The sequence below is a fragment of the Rhynchophorus ferrugineus genome, unplaced genomic scaffold (genome assembly GCF_030347505.1).
Source record: "Rhynchophorus ferrugineus isolate W39M unplaced genomic scaffold, kcgeb_rfMv2 rfM2, whole genome shotgun sequence".
NCBI classification, from domain to species: Eukaryota; Metazoa; Arthropoda; class Insecta; order Coleoptera; family Curculionidae; genus Rhynchophorus; species Rhynchophorus ferrugineus.
In genome coordinates, this window is record NW_027472581.1 from 79,184,577 (window position 1) to 79,206,366 (window position 21,790).

The following is a 21,790-nucleotide window of genomic DNA, read 5'->3' on the forward strand; positions in this document are numbered from 1 at the left end:
ATATATAAACTTATATTTTTAAGTGAATTTAGTGTGTGTAAAGATTTTTAGAATTAAATAATATAAATTCATATATCATAATGGATGAGTTGTTTCTTAGCCCTGGCTTTAGAATGCCTAGTCTTGGTAAGTATTATTTAAAATTAAAAATATTATAATCTAGATCAAATAATAAGTATTATTAAATTAAACTATCATTTACAATACTTTTTAGGTACGCCTTTATATCAACCAGAAGAAGATCAGCAAATTTTACCAAGTGCTTTGCAACAGCAGTCGCAGATACAGCCTGTTTCTAGACAAATAACATCACCAGCACCAAGAGGAGGTCTAACACCGACTTTAGGTTTAGGAATGGACAATAGTATGTCATTGCCTTACACAAAATATGTCACAGACTTTGCCTTACCTAATTCGAAAATACATAGTGTAATGACGCCACAGACACCAGTGAGTAAACTAAATATATAGCTACGTTATGAAAATGGGCTTCTGTATTTTGTTAAATCGTTCATATATTATGATTATTATTACAAGATACCAAAGCAATCTTATTAAATTATACATATATATAAATTTTTATTATTACAGCAACATACTATAATGACACCAATGGTAAACTTAGGAGGATCAGAAGCCGGTGGTACTACACCTACTATAGAGGTCCCTACAATATCATCCCCTATGACCCCCATGACACCTCATTCAGTAGACCCTGGAATTGAACCTCAATTACAGTATGTGCAAATTACCTCATAAAGTTCATAGGTAACATTTCTAATTTTCTTTTTTCTAGGAACATCGTATCAACTGTAAACTTGGACTGCAAACTCGACCTGAAGAAAATAGCATTACATGCCAGAAACACGGAATACAATCCACAACGGTTCCCTGCTGTGATAATGCGAATAAAGGAACCAAGAACTACAGCCCTAATATTTAGCTCAGGGAAGATGGTATGCACAGGTGCAAAGAGCGAAGAAGACGCAAGGCTCTCGGGGAGAAAATTTGCCCGTATAATACAGAAACTCGGATTTCCCGCCAAATTCTTGGATTTTAAAATACAGGTGAATATTGTAGACAATAATAACATCAAAGGCTTTTCTTGATAGAGAATTTTAAAGAAATAATAAAATTTTCTTTCTAACTAAAACTTATTGAAAATAAAACTTTACAATGTGTTTCTGTTACAGAATATGGTAGGAAGTAGCGATGTCAATTTTCAGATCAGATTGGAAGGTCTGGCCTTAAAGCACGGCTCTTTCAGTTCCTACGAGCCGGAACTATTCCCTGGACTAATTTACCGTATGGTGAAACCTCGGATCGTATTATTGGTATTCCTCTCGGGTAAAGTGGTGTTAACTGGTGCTAAAAGGCGACATGAGATAAATGAGGCGTTCGACAACATCTATCCAATCTTGAAGAAGTTCAAGAAACAATGATTCATTCATTTTAATTATGATCATTAAACACTTAACTAATAGTATTGGGAAAAATTGTGATTACGACATTATTAGTGTTAAATATTTCAGACGGTTTCATTCTCTCGTGAGCCTTTACGATAATCTAAAATTCAAACAAAAATTAAATTATTTTGTCGATACCAAAGATAATACTTAATTGTAGTTAACTGTTGTATTTATCATAACCATATATTATTATAATTGTATATTAAATAAGTATCAAATATTTCCATCCAATAAATGTTGCTTTGTCAGTTTATTGTATTTATTTTTGTTATTATTAAGTAATTGTGTGATATGTTCCAAATAAAGCAGTAAATACCTTATGCGAATATAGTTTGCTTGGTATATCTTGGTTAAAATAACCAAATTTGATTGGTCGACTGTCTACGTAACGATCTGTGAACAAATATTCAAAATTTCAATATTTTGTTTGGAAATAATGTAAAAGAAATAGTGACAAATATACATAAGGCTTTATATATATCATAAGAAATCATAACTTACCATCCATCACCTAGACTATGTAGCGGACCCCGGGTTCTGAAGCTATTTTTCCTCATACAAGCTGCATTTTTCATTTCGCGCTCTATTGTAATACTTACTGTATAATTGTAATAATAAAATATTTTTAACAAAAAATTGAACTTCAAAAAGCAAATCTCACTAAAAGATAAATAATAATCTAACTTTTGTTATACTAACTAAATTCAAATAAACAAAAAAACGTATTTAACCTACCTACCACATATACTTTATATTCTACTATATTCACACAATTTAGCATAATACCTACCTAAACCTATTTATCTATTTACAATATTAGTTTAACTACTACCAACTAATCAGTTTGAAGTCGGTGCCGATCCCAAACAATACAAAAATAATATACTTTTGTGAGATCCTTATTTATTATTAGAAATCGATTAATTTTTTTTGTTAGAAATACTTTATATACTCTACTATATAACCTAATTTAGCTAATGCCTACCTAGACCTATTTATCTATTTACAATATTAGTTTAACTACTACCAACTGATCAGTTTGAAGTCGGTCCCGATCCCAAACAATACAAAAATAATATACTTTTGTGAGACCCTTATTTATTATTAGAAATCTATTAATTTTTTTTGTTAGAAATACTTTATATACTCTACTATATAACCTAATTTAGCTAATGCCTACCTAAACCTATTTATCTATTTACAATATTAGTTTAACTACTACCAACTGATCAGTTTGAAGTCGGTGCCGATCCCAAACAATACAAAAATAATATACTTTTGTGAGATCCTTATTTATTATTAGAAATCGATTAATTTTTTTTGTTAGAAATACTTTATATACTCTACTATATAACCTAATTTAGCTAATGCCTACCTAGACCTATTTATCTATTTACAATATTAGTTTAACTACTACCAACTGATCAGTTTGAAGTCGGTCCCGATCCCAAACAATACAAAAATAATATACTTTTGTGAGACCCTTATTTATTATTAGAAATCTATTAATTTTTTTTGTTAGAAATACTTTATATACTCTACTATATAACCTAATTTAGCTAATGCCTACCTAAACCTATTTATCTATTTACAATATTAGTTTAACTACTACCAACTGATCAGTTTGAAGTCGGTGCCGATCCCAAACAATACAAAAATAATATACTTTTGTGAGATCCTTATTTATTATTAGAAATCTATTAATTTTTTTTGTTAGAAATACTTTATATACTCTACTATATAACCTAATTTAGCTAATGCCTACCTAAACCTATTTATCTATTTACAATATTAGTTTTACTACTATCAACTGATCAGTTTGAAGTCGGTGCCGATCCCAAACAATACAAAAATAATATACTTTTGTGAGATCCTTATTTATTATTAGAAATCGATAAATTTTTTTTGTTAGAAATACTTTATATACTCTACTATATAACCTAATTTAGCTAATGCCTACCTAAACCTATTTATCTATTTACAATATTAGTTTTACTACTATCAACTGATCAGTTTGAAGTCGGTGCCGATCCCAAACAATACAAAAATAATATACTTTTGTGAGATCCTTATTTATTATTAGAAATCGATTAATTTTTTTTGTTAGAAATACTTTATATACTCTACTATATAACCTAATTTAGCTAATGCCTACCTAAACCTATTTATCTATTTACAATATTAGTTTTACTACTATCAACTGATCAGTTTGAAGTCGGTGCCGATCCCAAACAATACAAAAATAATATACTTTTGTGAGATCCTTATTTATTATTAGAAATCGATTAATTTTTTTTGTTAGAAATACTTTATATACTCTACTATATAACCTAATTTAGCTAATGCCTACCTAAACCTATTTATCTATTTACAATATTAGTTTAACTACTACCAACTGATCAGTTTGAAGTCGGTCCCGATCCCAAACAATACAAAAATAATATACTTTTGTGAGACCCTTATTTATTATTAGAAATCTATTAATTTTTTTTGTTAGAAATACTTTATATACTCTACTATATAACCTAATTTAGCTAATGCCTACCTAAACCTATTTATCTATTTACAATATTAGTTTAACTACTACCAACTGATCAGTTTGAAGTCGGTGCCGATCCCAAACAATACAAAAATAATATACTTTTGTGAGATCCTTATTTATTATTAGAAATCGATTAATTTTTTTTGTTAGAAATACTTTATATACTCTACTATATAACCTAATTTAGCTAATGCCTACCTAGACCTATTTATCTATTTACAATATTAGTTTAACTACTACCAACTGATCAGTTTGAAGTCGGTCCCGATCCCAAACAATACAAAAATAATATACTTTTGTGAGACCCTTATTTATTATTAGAAATCTATTAATTTTTTTTGTTAGAAATACTTTATATACTCTACTATATAACCTAATTTAGCTAATGCCTACCTAAACCTATTTATCTATTTACAATATTAGTTTAACTACTACCAACTGATCAGTTTGAAGTCGGTGCCGATCCCAAACAATACAAAAATAATATACTTTTGTGAGATCCTTATTTATTATTAGAAATCTATTAATTTTTTTTGTTAGAAATACTTTATATACTCTACTATATAACCTAATTTAGCTAATGCCTACCTAAACCTATTTATCTATTTACAATATTAGTTTTACTACTATCAACTGATCAGTTTGAAGTCGGTGCCGATCCCAAACAATACAAAAATAATATACTTTTGTGAGATCCTTATTTATTATTAGAAATCGATAAATTTTTTTTGTTAGAAATACTTTATATACTCTACTATATAACCTAATTTAGCTAATGCCTACCTAAACCTATTTATCTATTTACAATATTAGTTTTACTACTATCAACTGATCAGTTTGAAGTCGGTGCCGATCCCAAACAATACAAAAATAATATACTTTTGTGAGATCCTTATTTATTATTAGAAATCGATTAATTTTTTTTGTTAGAAATACTTTATATACTCTACTATATAACCTAATTTAGCTAATGCCTACCTAAACCTATTTATCTATTTACAATATTAGTTTTACTACTATCAACTGATCAGTTTGAAGTCGGTGCCGATCCCAAACAATACAAAAATAATATACTTTTGTGAGATCCTTATTTATTATTAGAAATCGATTAATTTTTTTTGTTAGAAATACTTTATATACTCTACTATATAACCTAATTTAGCTAATGCCTACCTAAACCTATTTATCTATTTATAATATTGTTTTAACTACTACCAACTGATCAGTTTGAAGTCGGTGCCGATCCCAAACAATAAAAAATAATATACTTTTGTGACATATACACTAAGATATATTACGAAAAGATCAAAAATAATTTGTTGCTTGGCACCGACTTCACAGTGATTATTAAGTTAGTTAAAATAATATTGTAAATAGATAAATCGGTTCAGGTAGGTAATAAGCTAAGAAGTGTGTATTTATTAGAACATAAAATACATGTAGTAGATAGGTTAAATAAATTTTCTGTTTATTTTTCTTTAGTTACTACAACAAATGTTATGAACATGATTCATCTTAAAAGCTTTTTTGTGTTTAATATCTAAATTTGATTATTTTTTAACTTTTGTGAGATCTTTATTTATTTTTGAGGTCGGTTAAAAATTTTTTGTTAGAAATATTTTATATACTCTACTATATTCCCATACAATTTTTGCTAGTCAACAAAAAGTAAGAGTAAAGCAACCCGCTCCGTCACTGTTTAATATACTTAAAATTTTTGTCGTCTTACCCAATAAATTAATTATTGCTGACTTTAAAGAAATGCAAAAAAATTGAACTGAACTTATAAATTAAATAAGGAATACCCTTTTGCTTACCTGAACTCGCCTGTTCTTTACTTATTTTATAAAAAAATATTCATCTCTTTTTAGAGTTAGATATTTACTCAATAAATTATGCAGTTAATACTTTATTAAGTATTACAATGGGAAGACTAAGTAAAGGTGAACGAATATTTTTAAAATCTTCGTGGTCTTACATAATAAATGAATTACTGCTGAATTCATTGTTTTCTGAAAAATTGATTTTTTTTGAAAAAAAGGAACTTTGTAAAATGCCATATCAAACGCTTTAATAGTTAAATAAATAAAAATCCAACATTAAATCAAAGCAGTACCGTTTATCGCCATTTTCTTTGAATAGTACTCTGCTGAGTTACCAAATCTAAAGGCAAGAACTATATATTGAACCAAATAGTAAAAAATGTACCTACTCTATAATTATTTTTATTTATAAATTTTTATTTTATAAATATTTTTAATAATTGTTATTTTAAAATAAATTACGTCCATAGAGTAAATAGCCTAACGGTATAGTATTTCAGCTTGCCCGGAGTATAGAGCGCCGACAATATATAAGTAGTGGCGAAAGTACCCGAATCTCTGGATCACTATGATTTTTAATGTATTCTCAAGTAAATTTTAAAATTCAACACCAATTTTAAAAGTTTACTAAATATAAACAAATTTTCTTTATAATATTCAAGAATTACTTTAATTTTTTTTTAAATATCGCTAAAGTATATTTTTATATTTCTTTAAAAATTTTTTTTTATTATTTATTAAAATTTTTTAATTATTATAAATATTTTACCGATATCCCTAACTAGGCCTAAAGCTTACTATTGGACGTAGAAATCGGAGGGTGTAGGAGGCGGAGCAGGAGGAGGAGGAGGGGGTAGGAGGAACCTATACCTATATATATATTGCCCCGAACGAACGAATTATAATCATTCATTTTCTAGAATCTGCCTGATGAAGATAAATATATAAACTTATATTTTTAAGTGAATTTAGTGTGTGTAAAGATTTTTAGAATTAAATAATATAAATTCATATATCATAATGGATGAGTTGTTTCTTAGCCCTGGCTTTAGAATGCCTAGTCTTGGTAAGTATTATTTAAAATTAAAAATATTATAATCTAGATCAAATAATAAGTATTATTAAATTAAACTATCATTTACAATACTTTTTAGGTACGCCTTTATATCAACCAGAAGAAGATCAGCAAATTTTACCAAGTGCTTTGCAACAGCAGTCGCAGATACAGCCTGTTTCTAGACAAATAACATCACCAGCACCAAGAGGAGGTCTAACACCGACTTTAGGTTTAGGAATGGACAATAGTATGTCATTGCCTTACACAAAATATGTCACAGACTTTGCCTTACCTAATTCGAAAATACATAGTGTAATGACGCCACAGACACCAGTGAGTAAACTAAATATATAGCTACGTTATGAAAATGGGCTTCTGTATTTTGTTAAATCGTTCATATATTATGATTATTATTACAAGATACCAAAGCAATCTTATTAAATTATACATATATATAAATTTTTATTATTACAGCAACATACTATAATGACACCAATGGTAAACTTAGGAGGATCAGAAGCCGGTGGTACTACACCTACTATAGAGGTCCCTACAATATCATCCCCTATGACCCCCATGACACCTCATTCAGTAGACCCTGGAATTGAACCTCAATTACAGTATGTGCAAATTACCTCATAAAGTTCATAGGTAACATTTCTAATTTTCTTTTTTCTAGGAACATCGTATCAACTGTAAACTTGGACTGCAAACTCGACCTGAAGAAAATAGCATTACATGCCAGAAACACGGAATACAATCCACAACGGTTCCCTGCTGTGATAATGCGAATAAAGGAACCAAGAACTACAGCCCTAATATTTAGCTCAGGGAAGATGGTATGCACAGGTGCAAAGAGCGAAGAAGACGCAAGGCTCTCGGGGAGAAAATTTGCCCGTATAATACAGAAACTCGGATTTCCCGCCAAATTCTTGGATTTTAAAATACAGGTGAATATTGTAGACAATAATAACATCAAAGGCTTTTCTTGATAGAGAATTTTAAAGAAATAATAAAATTTTCTTTCTAACTAAAACTTATTGAAAATAAAACTTTACAATGTGTTTCTGTTACAGAATATGGTAGGAAGTAGCGATGTCAATTTTCAGATCAGATTGGAAGGTCTGGCCTTAAAGCACGGCTCTTTCAGTTCCTACGAGCCGGAACTATTCCCTGGACTAATTTACCGTATGGTGAAACCTCGGATCGTATTATTGGTATTCCTCTCGGGTAAAGTGGTGTTAACTGGTGCTAAAAGGCGACATGAGATAAATGAGGCGTTCGACAACATCTATCCAATCTTGAAGAAGTTCAAGAAACAATGATTCATTCATTTTAATTATGATCATTAAACACTTAACTAATAGTATTGGGAAAAATTGTGATTACGACATTATTAGTGTTAAATATTTCAGACGGTTTCATTCTCTCGTGAGCCTTTACGATAATCTAAAATTCAAACAAAAATTAAATTATTTTGTCGATACCAAAGATAATACTTAATTGTAGTTAACTGTTGTATTTATCATAACCATATATTATTATAATTGTATATTAAATAAGTATCAAATATTTCCATCCAATAAATGTTGCTTTGTCAGTTTATTGTATTTATTTTTGTTATTATTAAGTAATTGTGTGATATGTTCCAAATAAAGCAGTAAATACCTTATGCGAATATAGTTTGCTTGGTATATCTTGGTTAAAATAACCAAATTTGATTGGTCGACTGTCTACGTAACGATCTGTGAACAAATATTCAAAATTTCAATATTTTGTTTGGAAATAATGTAAAAGAAATAGTGACAAATATACATAAGGCTTTATATATATCATAAGAAATCATAACTTACCATCCATCACCTAGACTATGTAGCGGACCCCGGGTTCTGAAGCTATTTTTCCTCATACAAGCTGCATTTTTCATTTCGCGCTCTATTGTAATACTTACTGTATAATTGTAATAATAAAATATTTTTAACAAAAAATTGAACTTCAAAAAGCAAATCTCACTAAAAGATAAATAATAATCTAACTTTTGTTATACTAACTAAATTCAAATAAACAAAAAAACGTATTTAACCTACCTACCACATATACTTTATATTCTACTATATTCACACAATTTAGCATAATACCTACCTAAACCTATTTATCTATTTACAATATTAGTTTAACTACTACCAACTAATCAGTTTGAAGTCGGTGCCGATCCCAAACAATACAAAAATAATATACTTTTGTGAGATCCTTATTTATTATTAGAAATCGATTAATTTTTTTTGTTAGAAATACTTTATATACTCTACTATATAACCTAATTTAGCTAATGCCTACCTAGACCTATTTATCTATTTACAATATTAGTTTAACTACTACCAACTGATCAGTTTGAAGTCGGTCCCGATCCCAAACAATACAAAAATAATATACTTTTGTGAGACCCTTATTTATTATTAGAAATCTATTAATTTTTTTTGTTAGAAATACTTTATATACTCTACTATATAACCTAATTTAGCTAATGCCTACCTAAACCTATTTATCTATTTACAATATTAGTTTAACTACTACCAACTGATCAGTTTGAAGTCGGTGCCGATCCCAAACAATACAAAAATAATATACTTTTGTGAGATCCTTATTTATTATTAGAAATCGATTAATTTTTTTTGTTAGAAATACTTTATATACTCTACTATATAACCTAATTTAGCTAATGCCTACCTAGACCTATTTATCTATTTACAATATTAGTTTAACTACTACCAACTGATCAGTTTGAAGTCGGTCCCGATCCCAAACAATACAAAAATAATATACTTTTGTGAGACCCTTATTTATTATTAGAAATCTATTAATTTTTTTTGTTAGAAATACTTTATATACTCTACTATATAACCTAATTTAGCTAATGCCTACCTAAACCTATTTATCTATTTACAATATTAGTTTAACTACTACCAACTGATCAGTTTGAAGTCGGTGCCGATCCCAAACAATACAAAAATAATATACTTTTGTGAGATCCTTATTTATTATTAGAAATCTATTAATTTTTTTTGTTAGAAATACTTTATATACTCTACTATATAACCTAATTTAGCTAATGCCTACCTAAACCTATTTATCTATTTACAATATTAGTTTTACTACTATCAACTGATCAGTTTGAAGTCGGTGCCGATCCCAAACAATACAAAAATAATATACTTTTGTGAGATCCTTATTTATTATTAGAAATCGATAAATTTTTTTTGTTAGAAATACTTTATATACTCTACTATATAACCTAATTTAGCTAATGCCTACCTAAACCTATTTATCTATTTACAATATTAGTTTTACTACTATCAACTGATCAGTTTGAAGTCGGTGCCGATCCCAAACAATACAAAAATAATATACTTTTGTGAGATCCTTATTTATTATTAGAAATCTATTAATTTTTTTTGTTAGAAATACTTTATATACTCTACTATATAACCTAATTTAGCTAATGCCTACCTAAACCTATTTATCTATTTACAATATTAGTTTTACTACTATCAACTGATCAGTTTGAAGTCGGTGCCGATCCCAAACAATACAAAAATAATATACTTTTGTGAGATCCTTATTTATTATTAGAAATCGATTAATTTTTTTTGTTAGAAATACTTTATATACTCTACTATATAACCTAATTTAGCTAATGCCTACCTAAACCTATTTATCTATTTACAATATTAGTTTTACTACTATCAACTGATCAGTTTGAAGTCGGTGCCGATCCCAAACAATACAAAAATAATATACTTTTGTGAGATCCTTATTTATTATTAGAAATCGATTAATTTTTTTTGTTAGAAATACTTTATATACTCTACTATATAACCTAATTTAGCTAATGCCTACCTAAACCTATTTATCTATTTACAATATTAGTTTTACTACTATCAACTGATCAGTTTGAAGTCGGTGCCGATCCCAAACAATACAAAAATAATATACTTTTGTGAGATCCTTATTTATTATTAGAAATCTATTAATTTTTTTTGTTAGAAATACTTTATATACTCTACTATATAACCTAATTTAGCTAATGCCTACCTAAACCTATTTATCTATTTACAATATTAGTTTTACTACTATCAACTGATCAGTTTGAAGTCGGTGCCGATCCCAAACAATACAAAAATAATATACTTTTGTGAGATCCTTATTTATTATTAGAAATCGATTCATTTTTTTTGTTAGAAATACTTTATATACTCTACTATATAACCTAATTTAGCTAATGCCTACCTAGACCTATTTATCTATTTACAATATTAGTTTAACTACTACCAACTGATCAGTTTGAAGTCGGTCCCGATCCCAAACAATACAAAAATAATATACTTTTGTGAGATCCTTATTTATTATTAGAAATCTATTAATTTTTTTTGTTAGAAATACTTTATATACTCTACTATATAACCTAATTTAGCTAATGCCTACCTAGACCTATTTATCTATTTACAATATTAGTTTAACTACTACCAACTGATCAGTTTGAAGTCGGTGCCGATCCCAAACAATACAAAAATAATATACTTTTGTGAGATCCTTATTTATTATTAGAAATCTATTAATTTTTTTTGTTAGAAATACTTTATATACTCTACTATATAACCTAATTTAGCTAATGCCTACCTAAACCTATTTATCTATTTACAATATTAGTTTTACTACTATCAACTGATCAGTTTGAAGTCGGTGCCGATCCCAAACAATACAAAAATAATATACTTTTGTGAGATCCTTATTTATTATTAGAAATCGATTAATTTTTTTTGTTAGAAATACTTTATATACTCTACTATATAACCTAATTTAGCTAATGCCTACCTAAACCTATTTATCTATTTACAATATTAGTTTAACTACTACCAACTGATCAGTTTGAAGTCGGTCCCGATCCCAAACAATACAAAAATAATATACTTTTGTGAGACCCTTATTTATTATTAGAAATCTATTAATTTTTTTGTTAGAAATACTTTATATACTCTACTATATAACCTAATTTAGCTAATGCCTACCTAAACCTATTTATCTATTTACAATATTAGTTTTACTACTACCAACTGATCAGTTTGAAGTCGGTGCCGATCCCAAACAATACAAAAACAATATACTTTTGTGAGATCCTTATTTATTATTAGAAATCGATTAATTTTTTTTGTTAGAAATACTTTATATACTCTACTATATAACCTAATTTAGCTAATGCCTACCTAAACCTATTTATCTATTTACAATATTAGTTTTACTACTACCAACTGATCAGTTTGAAGTCGGTGCCGATCCCAAACAATACAAAAATAATATACTTTTGTGAGATCCTTATTTATTATTAGAAATCGATTAATTTTTTTGATAGAAATACTTTATATACTCTACTATATAACCTAATTTAGCTAATGCCTACCTAGACCTATTTATCTATTTACAATATTAGTTTAACTACTACCAACTGATCAGTTTGAAGTCGGTGCCGATCCCAAACAATACAAAAATAATATACTTTTGTGAGATCCTTATTTATTATTAGAAATCTATTAATTTTTTTTGTTAGAAATACTTTATATACTCTACTATATAACCTAATTTAGCTAATGCCTACCTAAACCTATTTATCTATTTACAATATTAGTTTTACTACTATCAACTGATCAGTTTGAAGTCGGTGCCGATCCCAAACAATACAAAAATAATATACTTTTGTGAGATCCTTATTTATTATTAGAAATCGATTAATTTTTTTTGTTAGAAATACTTTATATACTCTACTATATAACCTAATTTAGCTAATGCCTACCTAAACCTATTTATCTATTTACAATATTAGTTTAACTACTACCAACTGATCAGTTTGAAGTCGGTCCCGATCCCAAACAATACAAAAATAATATACTTTTGTGAGACCCTTATTTATTATTAGAAATCTATTAATTTTTTTGTTAGAAATACTTTATATACTCTACTATATAACCTAATTTAGCTAATGCCTACCTAAACCTATTTATCTATTTACAATATTAGTTTTACTACTACCAACTGATCAGTTTGAAGTCGGTGCCGATCCCAAACAATACAAAAACAATATACTTTTGTGAGATCCTTATTTATTATTAGAAATCGATTAATTTTTTTTGTTAGAAATACTTTATATACTCTACTATATAACCTAATTTAGCTAATGCCTACCTAAACCTATTTATCTATTTACAATATTAGTTTTACTACTACCAACTGATCAGTTTGAAGTCGGTGCCGATCCCAAACAATACAAAAATAATATACTTTTGTGAGATCCTTATTTATTATTAGAAATCGATTAATTTTTTTGATAGAAATACTTTATATACTCTACTATATAACCTAATTTAGCTAATGCCTACCTAAACCTATTTATCTATTTACAATATTAGTTTTACTACTACCAACTGATCAGTTTGAAGTCGGTGCCGATCCCAAACAATACAAAAACAATATAATTTTGTGAGATCCTTATTTATTATTAGAAATCGATTAATTTTTTTTGTTAGAAATACTTTATATACTCTACTATATAACCTAATTTAGCTAATGCCTACCTAAACCTATTTATCTATTTACAATATTAGTTTTACTACTACCAACTGATCAGTTTGAAGTCAGTGCCGATCCCAAACAATACAAAAACAATATACTTTTGTGAGATCCTTATTTATTATTAGAAATCGATTAATTTTTTTTGTTAGAAATACTTTATATACTCTACTATATAACCTAATTTAGCTAATGCCTACCTAAACCTATTTATCTATTTACAATATTAGTTTTACTACTACCAACTGATCAGTTTGAAGTCGGTGCCGATCCCAAACAATACAAAAACAATATACTTTTGTGAGATCCTTATTTATTATTAGAAATCGATTAATTTTTTTTGTTAGAAATACTTTATATACTCTACTATATAACCTAATTTAGCTAATGCCTACCTAAACCTATTTATCTATTTACAATATTAGTTTTACTACTACCAACTGATCAGTTTGAAGTCGGTGCCGATCCCAAACAATACAAAAACAATATACTTTTGTGAGATCCTTATTTATTATTAGAAATCGATTAATTTTTTTTGTTAGAAATACTTTATATACTCTACTATATAACCTAATTTAGCTAATGCCTACCTAAACCTATTTATCTATTTACAATATTAGTTTTACTACTATCAACTGATCAGTTTGAAGTCGGTGCCGATCCCAAACAATACAAAAATAATATACTTTTGTGAGATCCTTATTTATTATTAGAAATCGATTAATTTTTTTTGTTAGAAATACTTTATATACTCTACTATATAACCTAATTTAGCTAATGCCTACCTAGACCTATTTATCTATTTACAATATTAGTTTAACTACTACCATCTGATCAGTTTGAAGTCGGTGCCGATCCCAAACAATACAAAAATAATATACTTTTGTGAGACCCTTATTTATTATTAGAAATCTATTAATTTTTTTGTTAGAAATACTTTATATACTCTACTATATAACCTAATTTAGCTAATGCCTACCTAAACCTATTTATCTATTTACAATATTAGTTTTACTACTACCAACTGATCAGTTTGAAGTCGGTCCCGATCCCAAACAATACAAAAACAATATACTTTTGTGAGATCCTTATTTATTATTAGAAATCGATTAATTTTTTTTGTTAGAAATACTTTTTATACTCTACTATATAACCTAATTTAGCTAATGCCTACCTAGACCTATTTATCTATATACAATATTAGTTTTACTACTATCAACTGATCAGTTTGAAGTCGGTGCCGATCCCAAACAATACAAAAATAATATACTTTTGTGAGATCCTTATTTATTATTAGAAATCGATTAATTTTTTTTGTTAGAAATACTTTATATACTCTACTATATAACCTAATTTAGCTAATGCCTACCTAAACCTATTTATCTAAATACAATATTAGTTTTACTACTACCAACTGATCAGTTTGAAGTCGGTGCCGATCCCAAACAATACAAAAATAATATACTTTTGTGAGATCCTTATTAATTATTAGAAATCGATTAATTTTTTTGTTAGAAATATTTTATATACTCTACTATATAACCCAATTTAGCTAATGCCTATCTAAACCTATTTATCTATTTATAATATTGTTTTAACTACTACCAACTGATTAGTTTGAAGTAGGTCCCGATCCCAAACAATACAAAAATAATATACTTTTGTGAGATCCTTATTTATTATTAGAAATCGATTAATTTTTTTTGTTAGAAATACTTTATATACTCTACTATATAACCCAATTTAGCTAATGCCTACCTAAACCTATTTATCTATATACAATATTAGTTTTACTACTACCAACTGATCAGTTTGAAGTCGGTGCCGATCCCAAACAATACAAAAATAATATACTTTTGTGAGATCCTTATTTATTATTAGAAATCGATTCATTTTTTTTGTTAGAAATATTTTATATACTCTACTATATAACCCAATTTAGCTAATGCCTATCTAAACCTATTTATCTATTTATAATATTGTTTTAACTACTACCAACTGATCAGTTTGAAGTCGGTCCCGATCCCAAACAATACAAAAATAATATACTTTTGTGAGATCCTTATTTATTATTAGAAATCGATTAATTTTTTTTGTTAGAAATACTTTATATACTCTACTATATAACCTAATTTAGCTAATGCCTACCTAAACCTATTTATCTATTTATAATATTGTTTTAACTACTACCAACTGATCAGTTTGAAGTCGGTGCCGATCCCAAACAATAAAAAATAATATACTTTTGTGACATATACACTAAGATATATTACGAAAAGATCAAAAATAATTTGTTGCTTGGCACCGACTTCACAGTGATTATTAAGTTAGTTAAAATAATATTGTAAATAGATAAATCGGTTCAGGTAGGTAATAAGCTAAGAAGTGTGTATTTATTAGAACATAAAATACATGTAGTAGATAGGTTAAATAAATTTTCTGTTTATTTTTCTTTAGTTACTACAACAAATGTTATGAACATGATTCATCTTAAAAGCTTTTTTGTGTTTAATATCTAAATTTGATTATTTTTTAACTTTTGTGAGATCTTTATTTATTTTTGAGGTCGGTTAAAAATTTTTTGTTAGAAATATTTTATATACTCTACTATATTCCCATACAATTTTTGCTAGTCAACAAAAAGTAAGAGTAAAGCAACCCGCTCCGTCACTGTTTAATATACTTAAAATTTTTGTCGTCTTACCCAATAAATTAATTATTGCTGACTTTAAAGAAATGCAAAAAAATTGAACTGAACTTATAAATTAAATGAGGAATACCCTTTTGCTTACCTGAACTCGCCTGTTCTTTACTTATTTTATAAAAAAATATTCATCTCTTTTTAGAGTTAGATATTTACTCAATAAATTATGCAGTTAATACTTTATTAAGTATTACAATGGGAAGACTAAGTAAAGGTGAACGAATATTTTTAAAATCTTCGTGGTCTTACATAATAAATGAATTACTGCTGAATTCATTGTTTTCTGAAAAATTGATTTTTTTTGAAAAAAAGGAACTTTGTAAAATGCCATATCAAACGCTATAATAGTTAAATAAATAAAAATCCAACATTAAATCAAAGCAGTACCGTTTATCGCCATTTTCTTTGAATAGTACTCTGCTGAGTTACCAAATCTAAAGGCAAGAACTATATATTGAACCAAATAGTAAAAAATGTACCTACTCTATAATTATTTTTATTTATAAATTTTTATTTTATAAATATTTTTAATAATTGTTATCTTAAAATAAATTACGTCCATAGAGTAAATAGCCTAACGGTATAGTATTTCAGCTTGCCCGGAGTATAGAGCGCCGACAATATATAAGTAGTGGCGAAAGTACACGAATCTCTGGATCACTATGATTTTTAATGTATTCTCAAGTAAATTTTAAAATTCAACACCAATTTTAAAAGTTTACTAAATATAAACAAATTTTCTTTATAATATTCAAGAATTACTTTAATTTTTTTTTAAATATCGCTAAAGTATATTTTTATATTTCTTTAAAAAATTTTTTTTATTATTTATTAAAATTTTTTAATTATTATAAATATTTTACCGATATCCCTAACTAGGCCTAAAGCTTACTATTGGACGTAGAAATCGGAGGGTGTAGGAGGAGGAGCAGGAGGAGGAGGAGGAGGGGGTAGGAGGAACCTATACCTATATATATATTGCCCCGAACGAACGAATTATAATCATTCATTTTCTAGAATCTGCCTGATGAAGATAAATATATAAACTTATATTTTTAAGTGAATTTAGTGTGTGTAAAGATTTTTAGAATTAAATAATATAAATTCATATATCATAATGGATGAGTTGTTTCTTAGCCCTGGCTTTAGAATGCCTAGTCTTGGTAAGTATTATTTAAAATTAAAAATATTATAATCTAGATCAAATAATAAGTATTATTAAATTAAACTATCATTTACAATACTTTTTAGGTACGCCTTTATATCAACCAGAAGAAGATCAGCAAATTTTACCAAGTGCTTTGCAACAGCAGTCGCAGATACAGCCTGTTTCTAGTGAAATAACATCACCAGCACCAAGAGGAGGTCTAACACCGACTTTAGGTTTAGGAATGGACAATAGTATGTCATTGCCTTACACAAAATATGTCACAGACTTTGCCTTACCTATTTCGAAAATACATAGTGTAATGACGCCACAGACACCAGTGAGTAAACTAAATATATAGCTACGTTATGAAAATGGGCTTCTGTATTTTGTTAAATCGTTCATATATTATGATTATTATTACAAGATACCAAAGCAATCTTATTAAATTATACATATATATAAATTTTTATTATTACAGCAACATACTATAATGACACCAATGGTAAACTTAGGAGGATCAGAAGCCGGTGGTACTACACCTACTATAGAGGTCCCTACAATATCATCCCCTATGACCCCCATGACACCTCATTCAGTAGACCCTGGAATTGAACCTCAATTACAGTATGTGCAAATTACCTCATAAAGTTCATAGGTAACATTTCTAATTTTCTTTTTTCTAGGAACATCGTATCAACTGTAAACTTGGACTGCAAACTCGACCTGAAGAAAATAGCATTACATGCCAGAAACACGGAATACAATCCACAACGGTTCCCTGCTGTGATAATGCGAATAAAGGAACCAAGAACTACAGCCCTAATATTTAGCTCAGGGAAGATGGTATGCACAGGTGCAAAGAGCGAAGAAGACGCAAGGCTCTCGGGGAGAAAATTTGCCCGTATAATACAGAAACTCGGATTTCCCGCCAAATTCTTGGATTTTAAAATACAGGTGAATATTGTAGACAATAATAACATCAAAGGCTTTTCTTGATAGAGAATTTTAAAGAAATAATAAAATTTTCTTTCTAACTAAAACTTATTATTGAAAATAAAACTTTACAATGTGTTTCTGTTACAGAATTTGGTAGGAAGTAGCGATGTCAATTTTCAGATCAGATTGGAAGGTCTGGCCTTAAAGCACGGCTCTTTCAGTTCCTACGAGCCGGAACTATTCCCTGGACTAATTTACCGTATGGTGAAACCTCGGATCGTATTATTGGTATTCCTCTCGGGTAAAGTGGTGTTAACTGGTGCTAAAAGGCGACATGAAATAAATGAGGCGTTCGACAACATCTATCCAATCTTGAAGAAGTTCAAGAAACAATGATTCATTCATTTTAATTATTATCATTAAACACTTAACTAATAGTATTACATTATTAGTGTTAAATATTTCAGACGGTTTCATTCTCTCGTGAGCCTTTACGATAATCTAAAATTCAAACAAAAATTAAATTATTTTGTCGATACCAAAGATAATACTTAATTGTAGTTAACTGTTGTATTTATCATAACAATATATTATTATAATTGTATATTAAATAAGTATCAAATATTTCCATTCAATAAATGTTGCTTTGTCAGTTTATTGTATTTATTTTTGTTATTATTAAGTAATTGTGTGATATGTTCCAAATAAAGCAGTAAATACCTTATGCGAATATAGTTTGCTTGGTATATCTTGGTTAAAATAACCAAATTTGATTGGTCGACTGCCTACGTAACGATCTGTGAACAAATATTCAAAATTTCAATATTTTGTTTGGAAATAATGTAAAAGAAATAGTGACAAATATACATAAGGCTTTATATATATCATAAGAAATCATAACTTACCATCCATCACCTAGACTATGTAGCGGACCCCGGGTTCTGAAGCTATTTTTCCTCATACAAGCTGCATTTTTCATTTCGCGCTCTATTGTAATACTTACTGTATAATTGTAATAATAAAATATTTTTAACAAAAAATTGAACTTCAAAAAGCAAATCTCACTAAAAGATAAATAATAATCTAACTTTTGTTATACTAACTAAATTCAAATAAACAAGAAAACGTATTTAACCTACCTACCACATATACTTTATATTCTACTATATTCACACAATTTAGCATAATACCTACCTAAACCTATTTATCTATTTACAATATTAGTTTAACTACTACCAACTAATCAGTTTGAAGTCGGTGCCGATCCCAAACAATACAAAAATAATATACTTTTGTGAGATCCTTATTTATTATTAGAAATCGATTAATTTTTTTTGTTAGAAATATTTTATATACTCTACTATATAACCCAATTTAGTTAATGCCTACCTAAACCTATTTATCTATATACAATATTAGTTTAACTACTACCAACTGATCAGTTTGGAGTCGGTGCCGATCCCAAACAATACAAAAATAATATACTTTTGTGAGATCCTTATTTATTATTAGAAATCGATTAATTTTTTTTGTTAGAAATATTTTATATACTCTACTATATAACCGAATTTAGCTAATGCCTACCTAAACCTATTTATCTATATACAATATTAGTTTAACTACTACCAACTGATCAGTTTGAAGTCGGTGCCGATCCCAAACAATACAAAAATAATATACTTTTGTGAGATCCTTATTTATTATTAGAAATCGATTAATTTTTTTTGTTAGAAATATTTTATATACTCTACTATATAACCGAATTTAGCTAATGCCTACCTAAACCTATTTATCTATATACAATATTAGTTTAACTACTACCAACTGATCAGTTTGAAGTCGGTGCCGATCCCAAACAATACAAAAATAATATACTTTTGTGAGATCCTTATTTATTATTAGAAATCGATTAATTTTTTTTGTTAGAAATATTTTATATACTCTACTATATAACCGAATTTAGCTAATGCCTACCTAAACCTATTTATCTATATACAATATTAGTTTAACTACTACCAACTGATCAGTTTGAAGTCGGTGCCGATCCCAAACAATACAAAAATAATATACTTTTGTGAGATCCTTATTTATTATTAGAAATCGATTAATTTTTTTTGTTAGAAATATTTTATATACTCTACTATATAACCGAATTTAGCTAATGCCTACCTAAACCTATTTATTTATATACAATATTAGTTTAACTACTACCAACTGATCAGTTTGAAGTCGGTGCCGATCCCAAACAATACAAAAATAATATACTTTTGTGAGATCCTTATTTATTATTAGAAATCGATTAATTTTTTTTGTTAGAAATATTTTATATACTCTACTATATAACCCAATTTAGCTAATGCCTACCTAAACCTATTTATCTATATACAATATTAGTTTAACTACTACCAACTGATCAGTTTGGAGTCGGTGCCGATCCCAAACAATACAAAAATAATATACTTTTGTGAGATCCTTATTTATTATTAGAAATCGATTAATTTTTTTTGTTAGAAATATTTTATATACTCTACTATATAACCGAATTTAGCTAATGCCTACCTAAACCTATTTATCTATATACAATATTAGTTTTACTACTACCAACTGATCAGTTTGAAGTCGGTGCCGATCCCAAACAATACAAAAATAATATACTTTTGTGAGATCCTTATTTGTTATTAGAAATCGATTAATTTTTTTTGTTAGAAATATTTTATATACTCTACTATATAACCCAATTTAGCTAATGCCTACCTAAACCTATTTATCTATATACAATATTAGTTTTACTACTACCAACTGATCAGTTTGAAGTCGGTGCCGATCCCAAACAATACAAAAATAATATCCTTTTGTGAGATCCTTATTTATTATTAGAAATCGATTAATTTTTTTTTGTTAGAAATATTTTATATACTCTACTATATAAGCCAATTTAGCTAATGCCTACCTAAACCTATTTATCTATTTACAATATTAGTTTAACTACTACCAACTGATCAGTTTGAAGTCGGTGCCGATCCCAAACAATACAAAAACAATATACTTTTGTGAGATCCTTATTTATTATTAGAAATCGATTAATTTTTTTTGTTAGAAATACTTTATATACTCTACTATATAACCCAATTTAGCTAATGCCTATCTAAACCTATTTATCTATTTATAATATTGTTTTAACTACTACCAACTGATCAGTTTGAAGTCGGTCCCGATCCCAAACAATACAAAAATAATATACTTTTGTGAGATCCTTATTTATTATTAGAAATCGATTAATTTTTTTTGTTAGAAATACTTTATATACTCTACTATATAACCCAATTTAGCTAATGCCTATCTAAACCTATTTATCTATTTATAATATTGTTTTAACTACTACCAACTGATCAGTTTGAAGTCGGTCCCGATCCCAAACAATACAAAAATAATATACTTTTGTGAGATCCTTATTTATTATTAGAAATCGATTAATTTTTTTGTTAGAAATA

At 27.7% G+C, this 21,790-nt stretch overlaps 3 protein-coding genes across 3 annotated transcripts; all 3 read left to right on the plus strand.

Moving 5' to 3' along the window:
• Positions 1 to 274: 274 nt before the first annotated feature.
• Positions 275 to 1,638, plus strand: LOC143190589 (uncharacterized). Its single transcript, XM_076394994.1, has 4 exons — positions 275 to 450; positions 592 to 737; positions 797 to 1,067; positions 1,194 to 1,638. The coding sequence occupies exons 1-4, from the start codon at positions 355 to 357 to the stop codon at positions 1,440 to 1,442; spliced, it is 762 nt and encodes a 253-aa protein (XP_076251109.1). The 5' UTR covers positions 275 to 354; the 3' UTR covers positions 1,443 to 1,638.
• A 5,410-nt stretch (positions 1,639 to 7,048) lies between these two features.
• LOC143190590 (uncharacterized) lies at positions 7,049 to 8,412 on the plus strand. The gene is made up of 4 exons (XM_076394995.1): positions 7,049 to 7,224; positions 7,366 to 7,511; positions 7,571 to 7,841; positions 7,968 to 8,412. Exons 1-4 carry the CDS (start codon positions 7,129 to 7,131, stop codon positions 8,214 to 8,216), a joined length of 762 nt encoding a protein of 253 aa, XP_076251110.1. The 5' UTR covers positions 7,049 to 7,128; the 3' UTR covers positions 8,217 to 8,412.
• Positions 8,413 to 17,330: 8,918 nt separating this feature from the next.
• On the plus strand, positions 17,331 to 18,695 carry LOC143190861 (uncharacterized). Its single transcript, XM_076395431.1, has 5 exons — positions 17,331 to 17,376; positions 17,465 to 17,700; positions 17,842 to 17,987; positions 18,047 to 18,317; positions 18,447 to 18,695. The coding sequence occupies exons 1-5, from the start codon at positions 17,331 to 17,333 to the stop codon at positions 18,693 to 18,695; spliced, it is 948 nt and encodes a 315-aa protein (XP_076251546.1).
• Positions 18,696 to 21,790: the final 3,095 nt, after the last annotated feature.

Bases quoted from the DNA above. Each gene is read 5' to 3' on its own strand.
- LOC143190589 (XM_076394994.1), top strand. From the start codon at position 355: ATGGACAATAGTATGTCATTGCCTTACACAAAATATGTCACAGACTTT. The intron at 451-591 runs GTGAGTAAACTA...TTATTATTACAG, and splicing joins TAATGACGCCACAGACACCA to CAACATACTATAATGACACC. The intron at 738-796 runs GTATGTGCAAAT...TCTTTTTTCTAG, and splicing joins GGAATTGAACCTCAATTACA to GAACATCGTATCAACTGTAA.
- LOC143190590 (XM_076394995.1), top strand. From the start codon at position 7,129: ATGGACAATAGTATGTCATTGCCTTACACAAAATATGTCACAGACTTT. The intron at 7,512-7,570 runs GTATGTGCAAAT...TCTTTTTTCTAG, and splicing joins GGAATTGAACCTCAATTACA to GAACATCGTATCAACTGTAA. The intron at 7,842-7,967 runs GTGAATATTGTA...TTTCTGTTACAG, and splicing joins TCTTGGATTTTAAAATACAG to AATATGGTAGGAAGTAGCGA.
- LOC143190861 (XM_076395431.1), top strand. From the start codon at position 17,331: ATGGATGAGTTGTTTCTTAGCCCTGGCTTTAGAATGCCTAGTCTTG. The intron at 17,701-17,841 runs GTGAGTAAACTA...TTATTATTACAG, and splicing joins TAATGACGCCACAGACACCA to CAACATACTATAATGACACC. The intron at 18,318-18,446 runs GTGAATATTGTA...TTTCTGTTACAG, and splicing joins TCTTGGATTTTAAAATACAG to AATTTGGTAGGAAGTAGCGA.